At 35.8% G+C, this 17,615-nt stretch overlaps 3 protein-coding genes and 1 long non-coding RNA gene across 12 annotated transcripts in view; 3 read left to right on the forward strand and 1 right to left on the reverse strand.

The window, feature by feature from the left end:
- The window catches only part of gfus.1 (GDP-L-fucose synthase, tandem duplicate 1), a 31,539-nt gene extending 19,260 nt beyond the window's left edge, over nucleotides 1-12,279 (forward strand). The window contains exons 5-11 of one of the 4 annotated variants that reach the window (XR_015517598.1): nucleotides 76-149; nucleotides 4,111-4,244; nucleotides 4,367-4,498; nucleotides 7,460-7,539; nucleotides 8,180-8,279; nucleotides 9,754-11,113; nucleotides 11,242-12,279. Coding sequence is in view for 1 of the 4 variants with exons in the window: in NM_001008620.1 (NP_001008620.1) it covers nucleotides 76-149; nucleotides 4,111-4,244; nucleotides 4,367-4,498; nucleotides 7,460-7,539; nucleotides 8,180-8,279; nucleotides 9,754-9,809 (576 nt within the window). In the remaining 3 variants the exon portion in view is untranslated. 4 annotated transcript variants of the gene reach the window in all.
- arhgap39 (Rho GTPase activating protein 39) overlaps nucleotides 1-17,615 on the forward strand; it is a 297,080-nt gene that overhangs the window by 139,161 nt on the left and 140,304 nt on the right. The window lies entirely within an intron of this gene.
- Nucleotides 9,941-14,048, reverse strand: LOC147832362 (uncharacterized). Its single transcript, XR_015519116.1, has 2 exons — nucleotides 12,832-14,048; nucleotides 9,941-12,626 (listed from the first exon to the last, which is right to left on the reverse strand). It is a non-coding gene; the product is annotated as an uncharacterized LOC147832362 (long non-coding RNA).
- The window catches only part of gfus.2 (GDP-L-fucose synthase, tandem duplicate 2), a 33,487-nt gene continuing 30,052 nt past the window's right edge, over nucleotides 14,181-17,615 (forward strand). For 4 of the 5 annotated variants that reach the window (XR_015517570.1, XR_015517569.1, XR_015517571.1 and 1 more), the window contains exon 1: nucleotides 14,191-14,310. Coding sequence is in view for 1 of the 5 variants with exons in the window: in NM_001003528.1 (NP_001003528.1) it covers nucleotides 14,281-14,310 (30 nt within the window). In the remaining 4 variants the exon portion in view is untranslated. 5 annotated transcript variants of the gene reach the window in all.

Consider the following 17,615-nt stretch of genomic DNA (forward strand, 5'->3'; position numbering starts at 1 on the left):
TTGATATCTGATCTATAGAGCTGTCCTACTTGTTTTTGTCATCTAATTAAGTGTTTTCTTCTGGGTGTGTTTTAGATCCACAATGGTCCTCCACATGAGTCTAATTTCGGGTACGCCTACGCCAAACGCATGATTGATGTCCAGAACAGGTCAGCGGCAAAGATCCTTGCTCACCAATGTATCATATATCCGGATATACAGCTGAAGTCTGAATTATTAGTCCTCCTGTATATTATTTTACCCCAATGTCTGTTTAACCGAGAGCAGATTTCTTCAGCACATTTCTAATCATAATAGTTTTAATAACTCATCTCTAATAACTGATTTCTTTTATCTTTGCCATGATGACAGTAAATAATATTAGACTAGATATTTTTCAAGACACTTCTATACAGCTTAAAGTGACATTTAAAGGCTTAACTAGGTTAATTAGGGTAAAGTTAGGGTAATTAGGCAATTCATTGTATAACAGTGGTTTGTTCGGGAGGCTAAAACTAATATTGCTGAAGGGGGCTAATAATATTGACCTTAAAATGTGTTTAAAACAATTAAAAACTGCTTTTATTCTAGCTAAAATAAAATAAATAGGACTTTCTCCAGAAGAAACAATATTAGAGGAAATACTGTGGAAAAACTCCTGAATCTGTTCAACATCATTTGGGAAATACTTGAAAAAGTCACAGGAGGGTGAATCATTTTGACTTAGTGTTACATCCCGACCAGTCTAGGGTTAGTGGGAACAATAACAAGTGTAAAAAAAAAACAAAGAAATAAACTCAAATACTCAATTCAGGGTTTTCCCCTTCTCCTGTCCCAACTCACAATAATCACAACACTGATCAAGTAGCAACAATATTTATTATTTTTTTAGACAACAAAGATAGAAGCATCTCTTCAGAAGGGAATCCAGGCCAAAATAATAAACAAAAAAACAGCTAACTTGCGGGGAAATAATTCTAACTTACCTGCTCAAATAAAAGTACCCCAAATAAAATTACAGCACACTTCCCTTTCTCCCTTGCTGCCACAAACCAGGAGAAAACGTTTTAAAGTAAATGGCGATTCCCAACCTACCGCTTCTGTTTCTAACCAAAAATAATATATATAAATATTTAATCAGAAAAGCCAATAGGTTCAGATTTAACAAAGAGCCGTTTTAGAAAATAATTAAATTGTCAGTAACAGAAATCGATCAATTCACACCAAGTCAACCAACAATTTGGGGCAGGAGATAGGAGACGCTCGGAACAACAGCGGCGGCGACGACGGAGATTTGCGACCTGCACAGAGCAGAAAGATCTCCCCATTTTTCCTCTCCTCCAGCTTATATACGCTCCCACACGCAACACGGCTGGACCGCAATCAAGCGCAGCTCTAGGGGGAGAGAGAGAGAGAAAGAAAGCTGCTCATGCTCCACAGCGCACAACACAACATCAGCTCCAAATGCATAAACAAAACACAAATCTGTATATATATAATATTTATATATATAAAATAAACAAACTAATAATTAATACGTTCTATAACGTAACACTTAGATAATCTTACAGGCGCAGTTCAACAAATCAACATTCATAGTAGGACCGAATAATATTATGGCTGCTTTTTTTTTCTGCAGCATTCTTCAGTGTTTTATCCTTTGTGTTAGAAAGAAGCTCAAGCAGGTTTGGATTTAGTAAATGTGGGGAGTCAACGGATCGTTCCAGAACCGAACAAGCCACAGACCATGTTATCCTTAAAAGATTGGTTGGTGCCTACGAGTCTGAGATTGATTTCATTTTCAAAGCAATCCACAGGCACCCAGCAAAAGGCAAATCCACAGGATAACTAGCCAGTCAACATCACAGTTGCGTGTTAATTAACTTTACACCTTAAAACAATAAGAGGCTCTACAATCAAAAACCCACCAAACCGGTTTTTGAGAAGTACCTTTTGGTTTGCGTGCCCTTTGGCGTCTGCAAGGAATACACATTCTCAGGCAGACACAGAAGCGATCAGAAACGCTTCCTGAATTGAATGGACATTTAAGTAAAACAGTTTATTTGAGTAATGTACGTTTGCTTTATGTTTCTGTAGGTTTTTGTGTGAACATGTTCCATGTGTTTAACAAAACTGTTATGGATAGTTATTGAGTAATAGCCCTCAGTGACAAATGAAATCTACAGAATGTTTGTGAAATACTTCATGTTTGGTATCGATTGAAAGCTAGGAACATTTCAAATGCATTGGTTTATATGAAGAAACCATACTATGAAAAGTGTCGATGTTATAAGACTTTATTTTAACCACTATGCTATCAAAGCAGCACCCACACCAGGTGTCAACCCGGCCTCCTAGAGGGCAGAATTGGGGTGTGACTCCACCCCACACCTTATCTGATTGGACAAGCATTGTGTAGACCCAGCCTCTACCAAAGCCTATAAAACTTTGAACAAAGGAATTTCATCGTCGTCTTTTGCCGGTCATCTTTGCCAGTCGTCACCGCCGTTGCTGCCCGGACGTCGCTCTTCTCGTGCTGTGGCCGTTACATCGCCTCGCCGGAAGCCTCGTTACATCACGGAGCAGACCGCGACCTTCACTTGCTGCCGGCTCGACCCCCGATCTGCTTGTGCAACCGCTTCAACAACAAGCCATCGGGTCAACACATCCAAATTCTGAAACTCATCATAACTACAGGAACCCAGGAAGGACTTCGAACGCCGCTTTGTCCAACATCCGTATCCCTAGCAACCGACTAAGGAAACCCCTCTTCACCGACAAGGGAATTCCATCACGTCACTGAAGTTGCTACGCTGACCAATCAGCTTCGCCGGGATTTCCCTTTGGACCAGTCGAGGAAACCAAAAATTACATCAGAACGCAAGTAGCACAAACAAGGTTTCTACCCATTACTGAATCTGGTGTGAATTATGTTTAAGTAGTAAAGAATAGCAAATTTCTCTGCTTTTATGGTTTCTCTCAGGTTGCAATGCTAAGAACTTAGCAAAGGCTAGAAGTTGAATCCACTCAGTCAAAACTCTCCTCAAACTGCTTGTGCGTGTGTGTATGTATGTGCATTTGTTTGTTTTACGTAGATTAGTACTTTGTGTTATAGAGTAGCAATAAACTTTTGTTTCGTTTTAAGATCCGTGTTGGTGTGTTGTGTGCTTTATAAGTTAATGCCTCAGCTTCAGATACTGCTACCTTGCTTAATAAATAATTAGATACTGTTTTTATATTGTTATTGTTGGCCACGTAATAATATAATACAGAATTGCTTTACACTAAACGTTCTATTTGCTGGTCAAATACTTAAGTTAAGTGTAAGCTTTAAATAATTCTATGTGAATCATGTTCGAATCTTTGATTCGAATCCCCAAAGTTTAAACATGATTTAAACCAAAGAGCTGATTCTTACATAAAAGACGAGGAAATGATGGCAGCATTTATATTTTTGTGTGAACGGTTCTTTTAACACTTGAACTACTTTAATTTAGTTACTACTAGAATTACCATAGTGGTCTGTCTGGCCTTTCTTGTGTACAGTTGAAGTCAGAATTATTCACCCTCCTTTGCATTTTATTTTTTTTTTTTCTGATGATGTTGAACAGATTCAGGAATTTTTCACAGTATTTCCTTTAATATTTTTTTTCTTCTGGAGAAAGTCTTATTTGTTTTATTTTGCCTAAAATAAAAGCAGTTTTTAATAGTTTCAAACACATTTTAAGGTCAATATTATTAGCCCCCTTTAGCAATATTAGTTTTGGATTGTCTCCGGAACAAACCACTGTTATACAATGACTTGCCTAATTACCCTAACTTTACCCTAATTACCCTAGTTAAGCCTTTAAATGTCACTTTGAGCTGAATACTAGTGTCTTCTCATCTAATATTATTCACTGTCATCATGGCAAAGATAAAATAAATCAGTTATTAGAGATGAGTTATTAAAACTATTATGTTTAGAAATGTGTTGAGAAATCTGCTCTCTGTTAAACAGACATTGGGGAAAATATACTAGTGAATTTGAGAGTGAGAAAGATATTCATCAGATAATATTTAATTGTAGGTTAAATGTATAATGTTTTAAATGTAATAATTGACTCGGCATTTGGGTTTGTCCACCATCAGGGCGTTTTTTCAGCAGTTTAATCGGCGATACACGGCCGTCATCCCCACCAACGTGTTTGGATGCCATGATAACTTCAACATTGAGGACGGTCACGTGCTGCCGGGCCTGATCCACAAGACGTACATCGCAAAAAGTGAGACTCATTTAAAGCACACACACTTTCTGAAGGGTAAAGTAGAGTTAGAGTACACATGAAATATTTTATTTATTTGTGTGTGTGTGTGTGTGTGTGTGTGTTTGTGTGTGTGTGTGTAGAGGAAGGTAAACCTCTGGTGGTCTGGGGTTCAGGTCGCCCCCTGCGGCAGTTCATCTATTCTCTGGATCTGGCTCGTCTGTTTGTGTGGGTTCTGCGAGAGTATGATGAGGTGGAGCCCATCATCCTATCCGGTAACCAGTTCTTCTTTACATTTTTTTTTAATCAATTTTGATCTGATTTATGGTGATATAGAGTCTGAAATGATGTAAATTACACCCTCTAGTGGACAGGAACCGGCTGCACCATCAGCATGACTTGAAAGGAGTCACAATTTACACACTAGTAAATATTTTACACCACTAAAGTTAGTTTAAACATAATGCTACGCTCTAACTAAATATTTACAGCAGCATCCCCCCATGTGAAGAGCTCAGATGCAAAAAAACTGGATTTTTCTTCTACAATGAGCATTTTTGCCTTTTATGTTCAGTTATTTTATGGTAAAAGCAATGAAAATATTCTACTTTTTGCCATAAAAGAAAAATTACAGAACCAAGACAAATGAACCTGAGAAAAATTGTAATATTAAAATTGACTGACTAATGTAATGTACTAAAAAAATACCAAAAAGTACCATTTATTGCCATACTACTGAAAGCAGCAGCAGATAGTTCAGCTCAGATCTGGACAATAAAATAAACCGTCTGAAACTGAACTCCAGAACTGAGACTCAGTGCAAACCAACACATACAGTATCAGTGATCCAGCATCTATATTTAATCATGTTAAAGAGCTTTAATATGTATTCATTAGATTATAAACATTAGCATTTGGCTGGAGTGCAGTGAGTGCACTATTCTGTGCTTCTGATTGGCTGTATTTACATTTCTGTCCTGTTTCGTCTGGTGCAAACAGCCTGATTACTCATCACTGCAAATCTCATCATGTGTTGTTAGGACATGGGGTTACAATGTCACCTGCTCACCTAATGTTTACGCTCCTAATATTTATATTATTTGCTAATTAATAACCTCATGGGGAACTCTGAATCTGCGTCTCATTTCGGAGTCTGCAACTGTCCACCAGAGGTCGCATTTCAGTCACAGATGCATGCTCTGAGAATCTTCCTGACTGACTGAATGAAATACGCTGTTTTCCACCAAGGCAACCCGGATGCTGAAATATAATTGGCTACACTGGAAGTGGGTGGGTTAAATGACCAAAACAAAGACAGCCATTCCGGCATGTAACGCACATCCTCAAAGCAGAATATCTGACGTCAGCATTGTTTTTCAGATAAACAAGAACGTTCACTTAGGATGTTTCTGAAATATCTGCAAACATATGATGGTGTTTTTGTGCTTTAGAAGAGTCAAAGTTATAAACTAGCTAGTAGTTACTAAGCCCCTAGTGTGGACTTCACCTTCCAGTTTAAGAAAGGACTTACGAACAGTCGCTGCAACCCTATCCTGGAGTATAGAAAGAGCTAAATAAGTTAGTTTTGTTTACATTCAAATAAAAATTTTCGAATGTATTTTTCTCATACAGAGTCATCGACAGTGTCATATGCAGTGAAATGAATACATAAATAAAGACAAATTAGACAACCCTGCTGTGATCAGAGACTAAGACACATTTCTGTCCAGTACTGCGTGTTTCTTGTCATTTTGTAATTAATTTGTTCAGATTTATGGTGATAAAGAGTCTAAAAATGTAATTCAATTCACCTTTATTTGTATAGCACTTTTACAATGTAGATTGTGTCAAAGCAGCTTCACATAGAAGTTTATAGTAAATTGAATCAGTGTAGTTCAGTTTTCAGCTGCTCAGGATACGGCCTGGTCCAGGATTATGGAAACCTTGGGATCATCTCATCAGTGGTCTTGTATCGGAAAAGTGGCGCTGCATAGTCTGAGGGTCTCGGGATGAGTATCCCCAGCTGAAAATAGAGAATAAAGAGAATAATTAGCGTAGCTGCTGTTCATAGTGTATATAAACGAGATGCAGAAACCTGCATGGAGCACATTCATGCATCATACTGCTAAGTGATGCACTGAGTGTATGCTTTACTAAACAAATAGGTCTTTAATCTAGTGTTGAACTGCGAGAGTGTGTCTGAGCCTCGGACATTATCAGGTAGGCTATTCCAGAGTTTGGGAGCCATAAACGAGAAGGCTAGACCTTCTTTAGTAGACTTTGCTATTGTAGGTACTACCAGAAGCCCTGAGTTTTGAGATCTTAAAGAGCGAGTTGGATTGTAGTGAGACAGAAGGTTGGTTAGATAAACAAGAGCTAGATTATTTAGAGCTTTATATGTAAGAAGCAATATTTAAATTCAATATGAAACTTAACAGGCAGCCAGTGTAAGGAGGATAACATTGGGGTGATATGATCATATTTTCTAGACCTGGTCAGAACTCTGGCTGCTGCATTTTGTACTAATTGAAGTTTGTTAATAGAGGATGCTGGGCAGCCAGCAAACAGAGCATTACAGTAATCCAGTCTCGAAGTCATAAAAGCATGGACTAGCTTTTCTGCATCAGAGATGGATAGCATACTTCATAACTTAGCAATATTTCTCAGATGAAAGAAGGCAGTTTTTGTGACATGGGATATATGATTTTCAAAAGTTAAATTGCTGTCTAATGACACCCAGATCTTTTATTGTTTGTTTTATACATAGATAAAGACATCAACATAAATAAGATAAAACTACGACTTTAGAATTACAAGTTTCACTGCTGGGATTTGGGTCAAAGACACATTTCTGTCCAATTCGAAATTTTTCTTTTCATTGTATTATTAATATTGATCAAATTTATGGTAATAAAGACTCTGAAATGGTGTATTTTCTGCCCCCTAGTGGACTGGAGTATGTAAATAATAATAAAAAAAAACATTCTGCAGAAACACTTTGACATTCTCCCTTTGTACTGTCATCAGAGGAGGCAAGCCCCACAGTGATCAACTCTCCCTCATTAGCATAAACAGACCTGAGTGCAAAGCAGTCGTATTCATTCAGTAAATTTCAATTTATTTGCATTTATCTTGCTTTGCATGAATGTGAATGTGTGGGTCAGCCATAGTTAAGAAACAGAATTTGAGATGCTGTATTCATTTGTTAGTTTTGACCTCCTCATGTTTCTATGTAGTTGGTGAGGAGGATGAGTTGTCCATAAAGGATGCTGCGGACGCTGTGGTTGAAGCACTGGAGTTTACAGGTGACGTGATCGTATCCTTTATTACACAAACAAACAATCCACTTCTTGAATCTAGGAGGTTTTGTTATTTATTATAATAAAAAAACTTTCTTGCGGCACGGTTGCTCAGTGGTTAGCACTGTGGCCTCACAGCAAGAAGGTCGCTGGTTCGAGTCCCGGCTGGGTCAGTTGGCATTTCTGTGTGGAGTTTGCATGTTCTCCTTGTGTTGGCGTGGGTTTCCTCCGGGTGCTCCGGTTTCCCCAACAGTCCAAACACATGCGCTATGGGGGAATTGATGAACTAAATTGACTGTAATGTATGAGTGTGTGAATGTGAGGGTGTATGGAGGGGTACTAATTTTACAGATATAATTTCACAGAAATATAGTTATATGGATGGTTGGATTTTTCAGATTTTTTTCAAGATGCTGAGCTTCAAATACAAACAGATGGATGAATAAATGGATGGATGGATACATGGATGGATAGATAGATAGATAGATAGATAGACAGACAGACAGACAGACAGACTTACGGATGGATGGATGGATGGATGGATGGATGGATGGATGGATGGATGGATGGATGGATGGATGGATGGATGGAATCATGTATGTAGTTTTAGTGTAAACTAACCCTCAAAACACAGACCTTAACTTTTACTTCTCTCAGTATGACACCAGTAAAGCAGACGGACAGTTCAAGAAAACCGCCAGTAACGCCAAACTGCGCAAATACCTGCCAGACTTCAAGTTTACTCCATTCAGAGAAGGTGATCACTCACACGCACTCATGATTTTTTTTTTCATGATTAACAAGAACCAGTATGTACCATTTCATTGTACAACAAAATCACTTCACATTACTTAAAAAGATGGATTAAATGAGAAAAACAAACAATTAAATAAAAGAAAATAATAATAAAAAAGAGGAAAGGGTAAACAATTATCACATTACACACAAATGTACATATATTTTTTCAAATTTGGTTAACAAAAGTTATTCAATGCACTTTCACTACAGAAAATCCAAATGTTTAATGCAAAAATGTTAAAAGAGGAGCACGTATTAACCGTTTTAATTGCTTTTTCTATTTTTACACTATTTTAAATTCACTTTTATAAAGATTTTATATTAATTTACATATCTTTTTCTTGCATCATGATGTATGGAAGCCCGTTCTTGCCACTGATTGCCACTGACTTTTATAAAGTCGCAAATCGGAGTTATAAAGTCGCAATTCTGAGTTATAAATTCGCAATTCCGAGTTATTAAGTCGCAGTTCAGAGTTTTAAAGTCGCAATTCCGAGTTATTAAGTCGCGAGTTGTAAAGTCGCAAATCTGAGTTATAAAGTCGCAATTCCGAGTTATAAAGTCGCAATTCCGAGTTGTTAAGTCGCAATTCCGAGTTGTTAAGTCGCAATTCCGAGTTAAGTCGCAATTCCGAGTTAAGTCGCAATTCCGAGTTATAAAGTCGCAATTCTGAGTTATAAATTCGCAATTCCGAGTTATTAAGTCGCAGTTCAGAGTTTTAAAGTCGCAATTCCGAGTTATTAAGTCGCGAGTTGTAAAGTCGCAAATCTGAGTTATAAAGTCGCAATTCCGAGTTATAAAGTCGCAATTCCGAGTTGTTAAGTCGCAATTCCGAGTTAAGTCGCAATTCCGAGTTATAAAGTCGCAATTCTGAGTTAAGTCGCAATTCGGAGTTATAAAGTCGCAATTCCGAGTTATAAAGTCGCAATTCCGAGTTATAAAGTTGCAATTCCGAGTTGTTAAGTCGCAAGTCTGAGTTAAGTCGCAATTCGGAGTTATAAAGTAGCAATTCCGAGTTATAAAGTCGCAATTCCGAGTTATAAAGTCGCAAGTTGTAAAGTCGCAATTCCGAGTGAAGTCAGAATTGCGAGTTATCAAATCAGAATTCTATACATATATATGTAATTTACATAATAAAAGAAAAATGTTTATATTAAAACCAGCATCTTTGAAAGAGAGATCCTTAACATAATATCCCAAAATCACATGTTTATAAGATAAGGAAAATATTATGAGTAACTAAAGCTTCCACATTAATCCAGAAATGTTGAGTATATTGGAAAGACTGCAATAAATGTCAAATTGTTTCTTTGAAGCATTCAGCATTTTATAAATTTTAAATAGTTGAAATATTACTGTAGGATAAACTCTATGAATTAATCTAAACTGATCACGATTTCCAATGTTTACAGTAAAGTTTTTCTTCTTTCCAGCCATCAAGGAGACGTGCGATTGGTTTGTGGCCAATTATGACACCGCCCGTAAATGAAGATCCTCACTTCTCATTGGAGAGTTTGAACACTGTTTAATGCTGGAAACCAAACAGGACAGACACTTTTAACATCTATTTTATTATTATTATTTTTTTAACAGAATCATTTAGCACTGTGTTTATTTAACGTTTTTCACACAAGCGTTTCCATTTGCAAAAACTACAACATGCTCTATTGCACATTGCCTGATCTGACTGCGCCATCTAGTGGACATCATCAGCGATTGGTGCATTTTAAAACATGAAGAAATACTATAGTGATTTATAGTAAATACTGTTTTTGGACCATAGCTATAGTAGTCTGTTATAGGGTAAATATTAAAGTATTTACAACTTTTTGTCACGAATGCTACAGAATACTGTAGTATTACCTAGTGATAAACTCTACTAAATGTACTATAAAAACTGTACTAAGTACTGTTGTATAGTTTGGTTTTTACTAGAGTAAACTATATAGATGTGACTTCTGGTTTTGGCTAAATTGTTTACATTTCTATAGTTGTTGTATTACCACAGCAAATATAGAAATGTCACAACACTCATTCATTTTCTTTTCAGCTTAGTCCCTTTATTAATCTGGGAAATGAACCACCAACTTATCCAGCATTTGTTTAACACAGCGGCTGCCCTTCCAGTCGCAACCCATCACTGGGAAACATCCATACACACTCATTCACACACATAATTTAGCTTACCCAATTCCCCTATAGCGCATGTGTTTGGACTTGTGGGGGAAACTGGAGCACCCAGAGGAAACCCACGCCAACACGGGGAGAACATGCTATGAAGGATATTACTTTTTTTTTTTTTAATGAAGGATTTTTAGGGTGAATTCAGGTCACTTTTTTCCATTGAGATGACCAAGGAAGTGTTTCCTAATTTACCTGGATTCACCCTTTGGTTGATTTTAATTTAATTTAAGACTTTTGTTTGTGTAACAAAATGCTTGATTATATTCTAACGCCCAAAACTAGAACTAATTAATAAAGCACCTTTGTAATTACCACCATAGTCGAGTGTATATAGTGAAAACATTTGCAACTGGGGAATGTCTCTCCTTTCTACTTTCTTTTTTAGAGCGTCTTTAGTTGCATTTACACGGTTTTGACAGCAGATGTCGCCAGTCTGTGTGGGTTTTGGTTTTGAAAGCCACTATAGACTGTTAAACATGCTATTATTTGCAAATACTATGCAAATATATACTGTGTTAGTAAATGGAAGGCTATTGATGAAATCCAGACAATGTTTCAGATGACTGTTATATAGCCTACAGCACAGGTGTCAAACTCAGTTCCTAAAGGGCCGCAGCTCTGCACAGTTTAGTTCCAACCCTAATTAAACACACCTGATCAAACTAATTGAGTCCTTCAGGCTTGTTTGAAACCTACAGGTAAGTGTGTTGGAGCAGGGTTAGAACTAAACTGTGCAGGGCTTCGGCCCTCCAGGAATTGAGTTTGACACCCCTGGCCTACAGCTAAACGATCATATTTTGGGGTGCTTTCAATTTATAAATATAATGATAAATAGTAAATAGACTATTTCAACTAAAATAAATACGTTTCTAAATGAAATTATATATGAATATGGGAAATGGAGTTGAATTTGAATGGTCTGTGAGCACAATTAAGTCAACAGCATGCCATATTATTTGATAACTGTATGAAATAATCCCAAAAAAGCAACATGCTGGGTAAAGCCACATAAAACTCAAGCATGAATATGATATATGCAGAGTTCAACGTCTGGAATCAACTGGGGTGAATTCAATGCGAGTAGCAGATACCGTGAATAAAGTGCCCATGCCCTTAATTATGCGTAATATTAAGAGTTCTTATAAAAAATAAACTAAGTTATTAAAAAATTCACCCCTCACAGTTGGCATGAAAGTTTACATTAGCTATATACTGTACACCAAAACCATTGTTGTACCAGGCTGTAAACACCTTTATTTCTGCTGTAAAGTTGGCCATTTTAACATGGTAGTCTATGGGGATTTATTAGTTTCTGGATCCAGCCCCCTAGCGGCCAGTCGATGAACTGCAGTTTCAGTTACTTCTGTATCGGTTTCCTGGGAGGTTGCCTTTAAAGCTACATTTCACTTTGTGACATCACGTTTAGGGGTGCGAAAATGTTAAATGCCTCGGGAATAACCAGTCTGACCGGTCTTGCCGCTCGTGTGCTGTGTTACTATTTTTTTTTCTCTTTTAAAAATTCCATCTGTTTTATATGAAAATGAATATGATGCAAAAAGACGCTATAATTTTATTCATTAGTGTTTTTTTTACATTCACAAGAAGACACCAAAAAGTAGGTTCATGTTTTTATTTTGTTGTTGTTAGATTATTATATTTTATTTGTGTATTTTTAACATTTTGCCGGTACATTTGCCTGCTCTGTTGATAATCATTGTATGTTCTGACTTTATTTTGTGCTAAATAATTGAACAATACACTCATCTTCAACATTATTATTTTGCTGTGTGAAGGTTTTTTATTATTTATTACTTAGTTCAGCGGCTAGAATCAGCTCAGTTGACTTCATGGTGCCCTGTCAAGCAAGTAGACACGCTCTTAATTATGCAGAATATTAAAGCTTAATATAAATTTAAAAGATGAATTATTAAAACATTAACCCGTTCACAGTTGTCATGAAGTGTAATATTAGCTGTATACAGCAAAACCATTTGTTGTACCAAACTGTAAGCACCTTTTTGTCTGCTGTAAATTTGGCCATTTTAACATGGCAGACTATGAGGATTTGTTAGTTTCTGGCGCCAGCCCCTAGGGGCCAGTCGATGAACTGCAGTTTCAATTCCTAGGAGGTTGCCTTAAAAGCTACATTCCCATGTTACGTCACGTTTAGAGGCGGGAAAATGTTAAACGCCTATTTAATAACCAGTCTGACCTTTGCTACTCAATTTTTTATGTTATGTTTATGTATGAAAATTAATGTCATGAAAGAAACACTATAATTGTATTTATTAGCGTTTTTTTCTGTTTAATGAGGCATCAAAAAATACAGGGGTTCATATGTTTGTTTTTTTTTGTTTTTTTGTTTTTTGGGGGGGGGATTATTACATTTTATTTGTCTATTTTTTACATTTTTCCGGTACATTTGCCTGCTCTGTTGATAATCATTATATGTTCTGACTTTATTTTCTGCTAAATAATTGATTAATACACTCATCTTCAATATTATTATTTTGCTGTGTGAAGGTTTTTAATTATTTATTACTTAGTTCAGCGGCTGGTATCAGCTCAGTTGAATTCAATGCGAGTAGCAGATACCTGTCAATCAAGCAGCCACGGCCTTAATTATGCATTATATTAAAGGTTTTTACAAATTAAACTAATGAGTTATTAAATATTCACCCCCTCACAGTTGTCATGAAAGTTAATATTAGCTATATACACCAAAACCATTGTTGTACCAGGCTGTAAACACCTTTATTTCTGCTGTAAAGTTTGGCATTTTAACATGGCAGTCTATGAGGATTTGTTAGAGTCTGGATCCAGCCCCCTAGCGGTCAGTCGATGAACTGCAGTTTCAGTTATTTCTGTATTGGTTTCCTACATTGGAGCTACATTTCGCTTTGTGACGTCACGTTTAGAGGCGAGAAAAGGTTTAATCTCTCGGGAATAACCAGTATAACTGGTCTTACCGCTCACCTGCTGTGTTACTAAATTTGTTTGTGTTATAAAAATTCCATCTGTGTTATATGAAAACTAAAGTCTTGAAAGAAACACTATAATTTTATTTATTCGTGTTTTTCAATTTAATGAGACATCAAAACTAGACAAGCGTTAATATTTTTTTATTTTGTCATTAAATTACTTTATTTGTGTATTTTTAACATTTTTCTGGTACAATTGCCCGGACCGTTAATAATCATTGTATGTTCTGACTTTATTTTCTGGTAAATAATTGAATACTGCACGCATCTTCAACATAATTATTGTTGTTTTTTTATATTGCTGTGTGAAGTTTTTTTTTTTACTATTATTTATTTAAATTTTCAGCTGTTTTCCAAACCGGTTTGTTTTTCATTTCCAAATATGTCTTGAAAATCAGCGATTGTTAGATATTTTTAATTTTCAGTATTAGATGGTTTAACCTGTGGGTTAATTTCAGAATTGTTTGTTAGTGTTTTCTTTAGGAGATCATGATTGATTGTAAATACATGATTGTATTTATAGCTTATTTCTTAATAAAATCCTCCTAGGATGATCTGACTTTAATACAGTTTTATTTTATTTTTTGTGACATGAAATATTTCCCGGATGTTTCGTCCTGAAGTCTGATTGCATATGCAAATATATGCAAATGCAGTCTGGCTACATACGTTCTTGTGTGTGTGTGCGCGCGCGCGTGTGTAAGTGTGTGTGTGTGTACACATAGGGCACTGTGAGTTGTGGGCATATATTCCTGAGGGAAAAGTTTCTCTCATTCACTTCGACGGGACTCAGTGATGGAGAAACAGCAAGCAGGACAGCAGCAGGTAAACTCAGTTGTTTGATCAAATATTTGCATAAACGCTTTCAATCAGAAATAAGTGAGATGCTGTACGGATTACGCGGTCTGAATTTGTTAAAGGCGACGATATCATCATTTTTGTATGAAATTTGCTTTAATTTGAGTTAATAAGATATATTAAACACCTGTTAAAGTCTTTTTAAAAAGTAATTGGTGACCAAATGATTCATGAGGATGATTTTTTCCTAATTTCCCGTGTTTAACTCTTGCTGAACTCTACCTTGATATGTCATAAATTAACGTATGTGTTCTCGGGTTAGGCTTTGCTAGGTGTGTCAGCTAGTCAAACTTGCTTTACCGGTTTAAAGTTAGTCTAACGTTAAGTCATTGTGGCTGCAGGGAGAAAGAGAAACAAGAGCTTATTTTGCTGTAATCATATATATATACTACTAAAAGTATAGAAAAGAAAATACTGTTGCTGTTGCTTTAAGTAACGTCAGCCTAATGTAAAGATAACCATGGTTATGATCGCCATGATACGCGTCCACGGTAAACACGTTGTCATGGTGTCTCCCCATGGGGGATGAAAACATATAGTGCTACAACTCCATCATCATTAAACATACTCCAGAAAAATGTATACAGATAAAATCCCTGCTTTAAAATATGTCATATTAATTTAATATTCTGTGTTGGAGCCGTTGAAACTGGTCTATCAGGTAAAGATGGCTCAAGATGACTTACAGTGGCCTGTATTTACATTAGGGCTAGGCGATACAGCAACAAAAATAGCCAGATAACATTTTTACATATCATTGGGTATCAATAATTCTTAAATATTTTCTGAAATCCATTTGGAAATGTTATTTTTTTTGTTTTGTTTTGTTTATTTAACCACTTTATTTTAATTTACCAACATTACTAAGGCAAATAGTTTAAATAGTCAAAAGCAAAAATATTTAAACAAAATATCTCATCTCTTCATAATAAAAATAAACATGAGAGTCTCTTAACGATAAATTAAATGTTACAAAGTGTGTGCAATGGTAAAGTGTGAACGTTGGACAATCACTTGTCATTGCTTTTGTTGGGACATCAAGAAAAGCAGGTGATGCCTCAAAGTTTGATTCACTATAAATCTTGAATGGTTTTAAAAATCTTTATAATCATTAAAATAAGTGATAAAAATAATTAGTTTAAAAATCTTGAGCGATATTAATGATATAACATAGATCCAGAAACTTCTCTGTTTGTCCGTCTGACTTTACGGTGGGTTTCTTTTGACCGCCCCTGTCATTTTAAAGCAGTGGTTCTCAAACTGTGGTACAACTGTGGGCTTCCTTCTAGTGGTACGCGGAGGAATCAAATATGTCATGTGCACATGCTACATATGTTTCAAAATTTATCAAAAATGATTAATAAATAAATATATGATGACATATCGGCTATATTTCCGAAATCCAGGCAACATTTTCAGGTGTTGTTGAGTTGGCTACTATATGTTAATACTTTACATTGAAGTACAGGATTTTTTATTTTTTAAGAACAGTATCCTACTATTTTTAACTTTTAAAGAACATTTTTATTTAAATGTTGATGTTTTTTAGTGTTTTTATATACAAATAAACAGTACAGTGTTAATGTTCAGACTATTTATAATGTTTAAAGTGACTGACAATAATAAATATTCTTAATAGTAGGAATTAATCTGCCACATTTTTGAACTGTGCACGCAGTCAGCGTAGATCTGCGATGTGGCGTCAGACGAAAATATAAATTAGGTTTAAGAGCACATAAAAAGTGCGTGACGCGGGGTTGAGAATGTTTTCAACTAGTTGCGCCTGAAAATTTTGAGCCACCATGTTTGCTTTTTAATTTTTATTTAATCGTTATTGACTATGGTTTTCCATCAATAAAAACTTCCATTTCATTTCACAAACTTGTAAAACTAACCCGAGATCAGGTAAACACTATGGAACTTGTTCAGTGATTCACCACTGGGGGCAAACTGAATGAGTTTGTTTGATTCATGTTGATTTTTATAGTATTACACAGATCGCCCTCTAGTGGAGAAACAGAATAATTGTAACGTGAAACGGTAATGACGTAACAAAGCCTTGTTTACTGAAGTTATGTGACCATGCCTGTTTGATACATGAACCACTGATTCAAAACAAAAGCTCGATTGAAAATAACCTTTTTGGCTTTTCTTCCAAGGCATTTTAATAAATCTATAGCACTTTGTGTGAAACTTTTCTTTTATTGTGATTGACAATGGTGTTCGGTCAATAATTAACAATGCCGTTATTGTCGGAGCCCTAATTTACATTTAACAAGCTACATTTACATTTAGTCATAGATACAACACAAACGATGTTAGCTTAAAACAGTATTTTGTAATATAACTTCTATTTTTGGGGCGAAGCAGTGGCGCAGTAGGTGGTGCTGTCGCCTCACAGCAAGAACGTCGCTGGTTCGAGCCTCGGCTCAGTTGGCATTTCTGTGTGGAGTTTGCATGTTCTCCCTGCGTTCGCGTGGGTTTCCTCCGGATGCTTCGGTTTCCCCCACAGTCCAAAGGTACAAGTGAATTAATCAAGTGATCTTTTTCAGTCGAAATCACACGGTGGTTTGTTTATTTCAGTACTTTTAATTAACGAATATAAAAGTTAACAAAGTATTGCCAACACTTTAATATTTTGTTTATAGTTATTACTTACATGAACAATAAATTTTTAAAGTGTTTATTCATTTTTGTTAACAAAATTAAAGAAAATACATGGTCAATCATGAATCAAGCCATTCTAGCTAACTCCCAGTGCATTATCTAATGTTAACAAGCACTTTTTGGATGTTAATAATGCATTAGTTAACTATAAACTATGATTATTCATGAATGTTGGTTAATGTATATTCACGGCAAAATCAACAGTGTTAATTCAACTCTGAGAGAGTTAATTTTAACACTTTACCGGTGTATATATAATCCACACCGGCCAGAGTTAAAGTAACATTTTCAAAAGTGTTAACAATTTCACACTGGCTCAGGAGTTGTGTGTTTTTTGCTTGCTTTATCAGTAATTATTCATATACTTTATTAAAATGTAATACATACTATGCTAGTCATGCATTATAAAACATTTCAACTTAATTATTGTTGGTTCAATAAACCAATACAAAACAACAGTGTTTCACATTTCATTTTTATTGAAAAACTAAATTCCAGGCATGTTGATATGTAAAAACTTTTAAAGTGTTAGCCCTTGTAGTCATACAGAAATGTTTTGTTTTTAATAAGTAGTTTAAACCCTGCCTAAAACAGCATAAAAGCAT

This window comes from Danio rerio, chromosome 20 (genome assembly GCF_052040795.2).
Source record: "Danio rerio strain M-AB ecotype USA chromosome 20, GRCz13ab, whole genome shotgun sequence".
In the NCBI taxonomy this organism is placed as follows: Eukaryota; Metazoa; Chordata; class Actinopteri; order Cypriniformes; family Danionidae; genus Danio; species Danio rerio.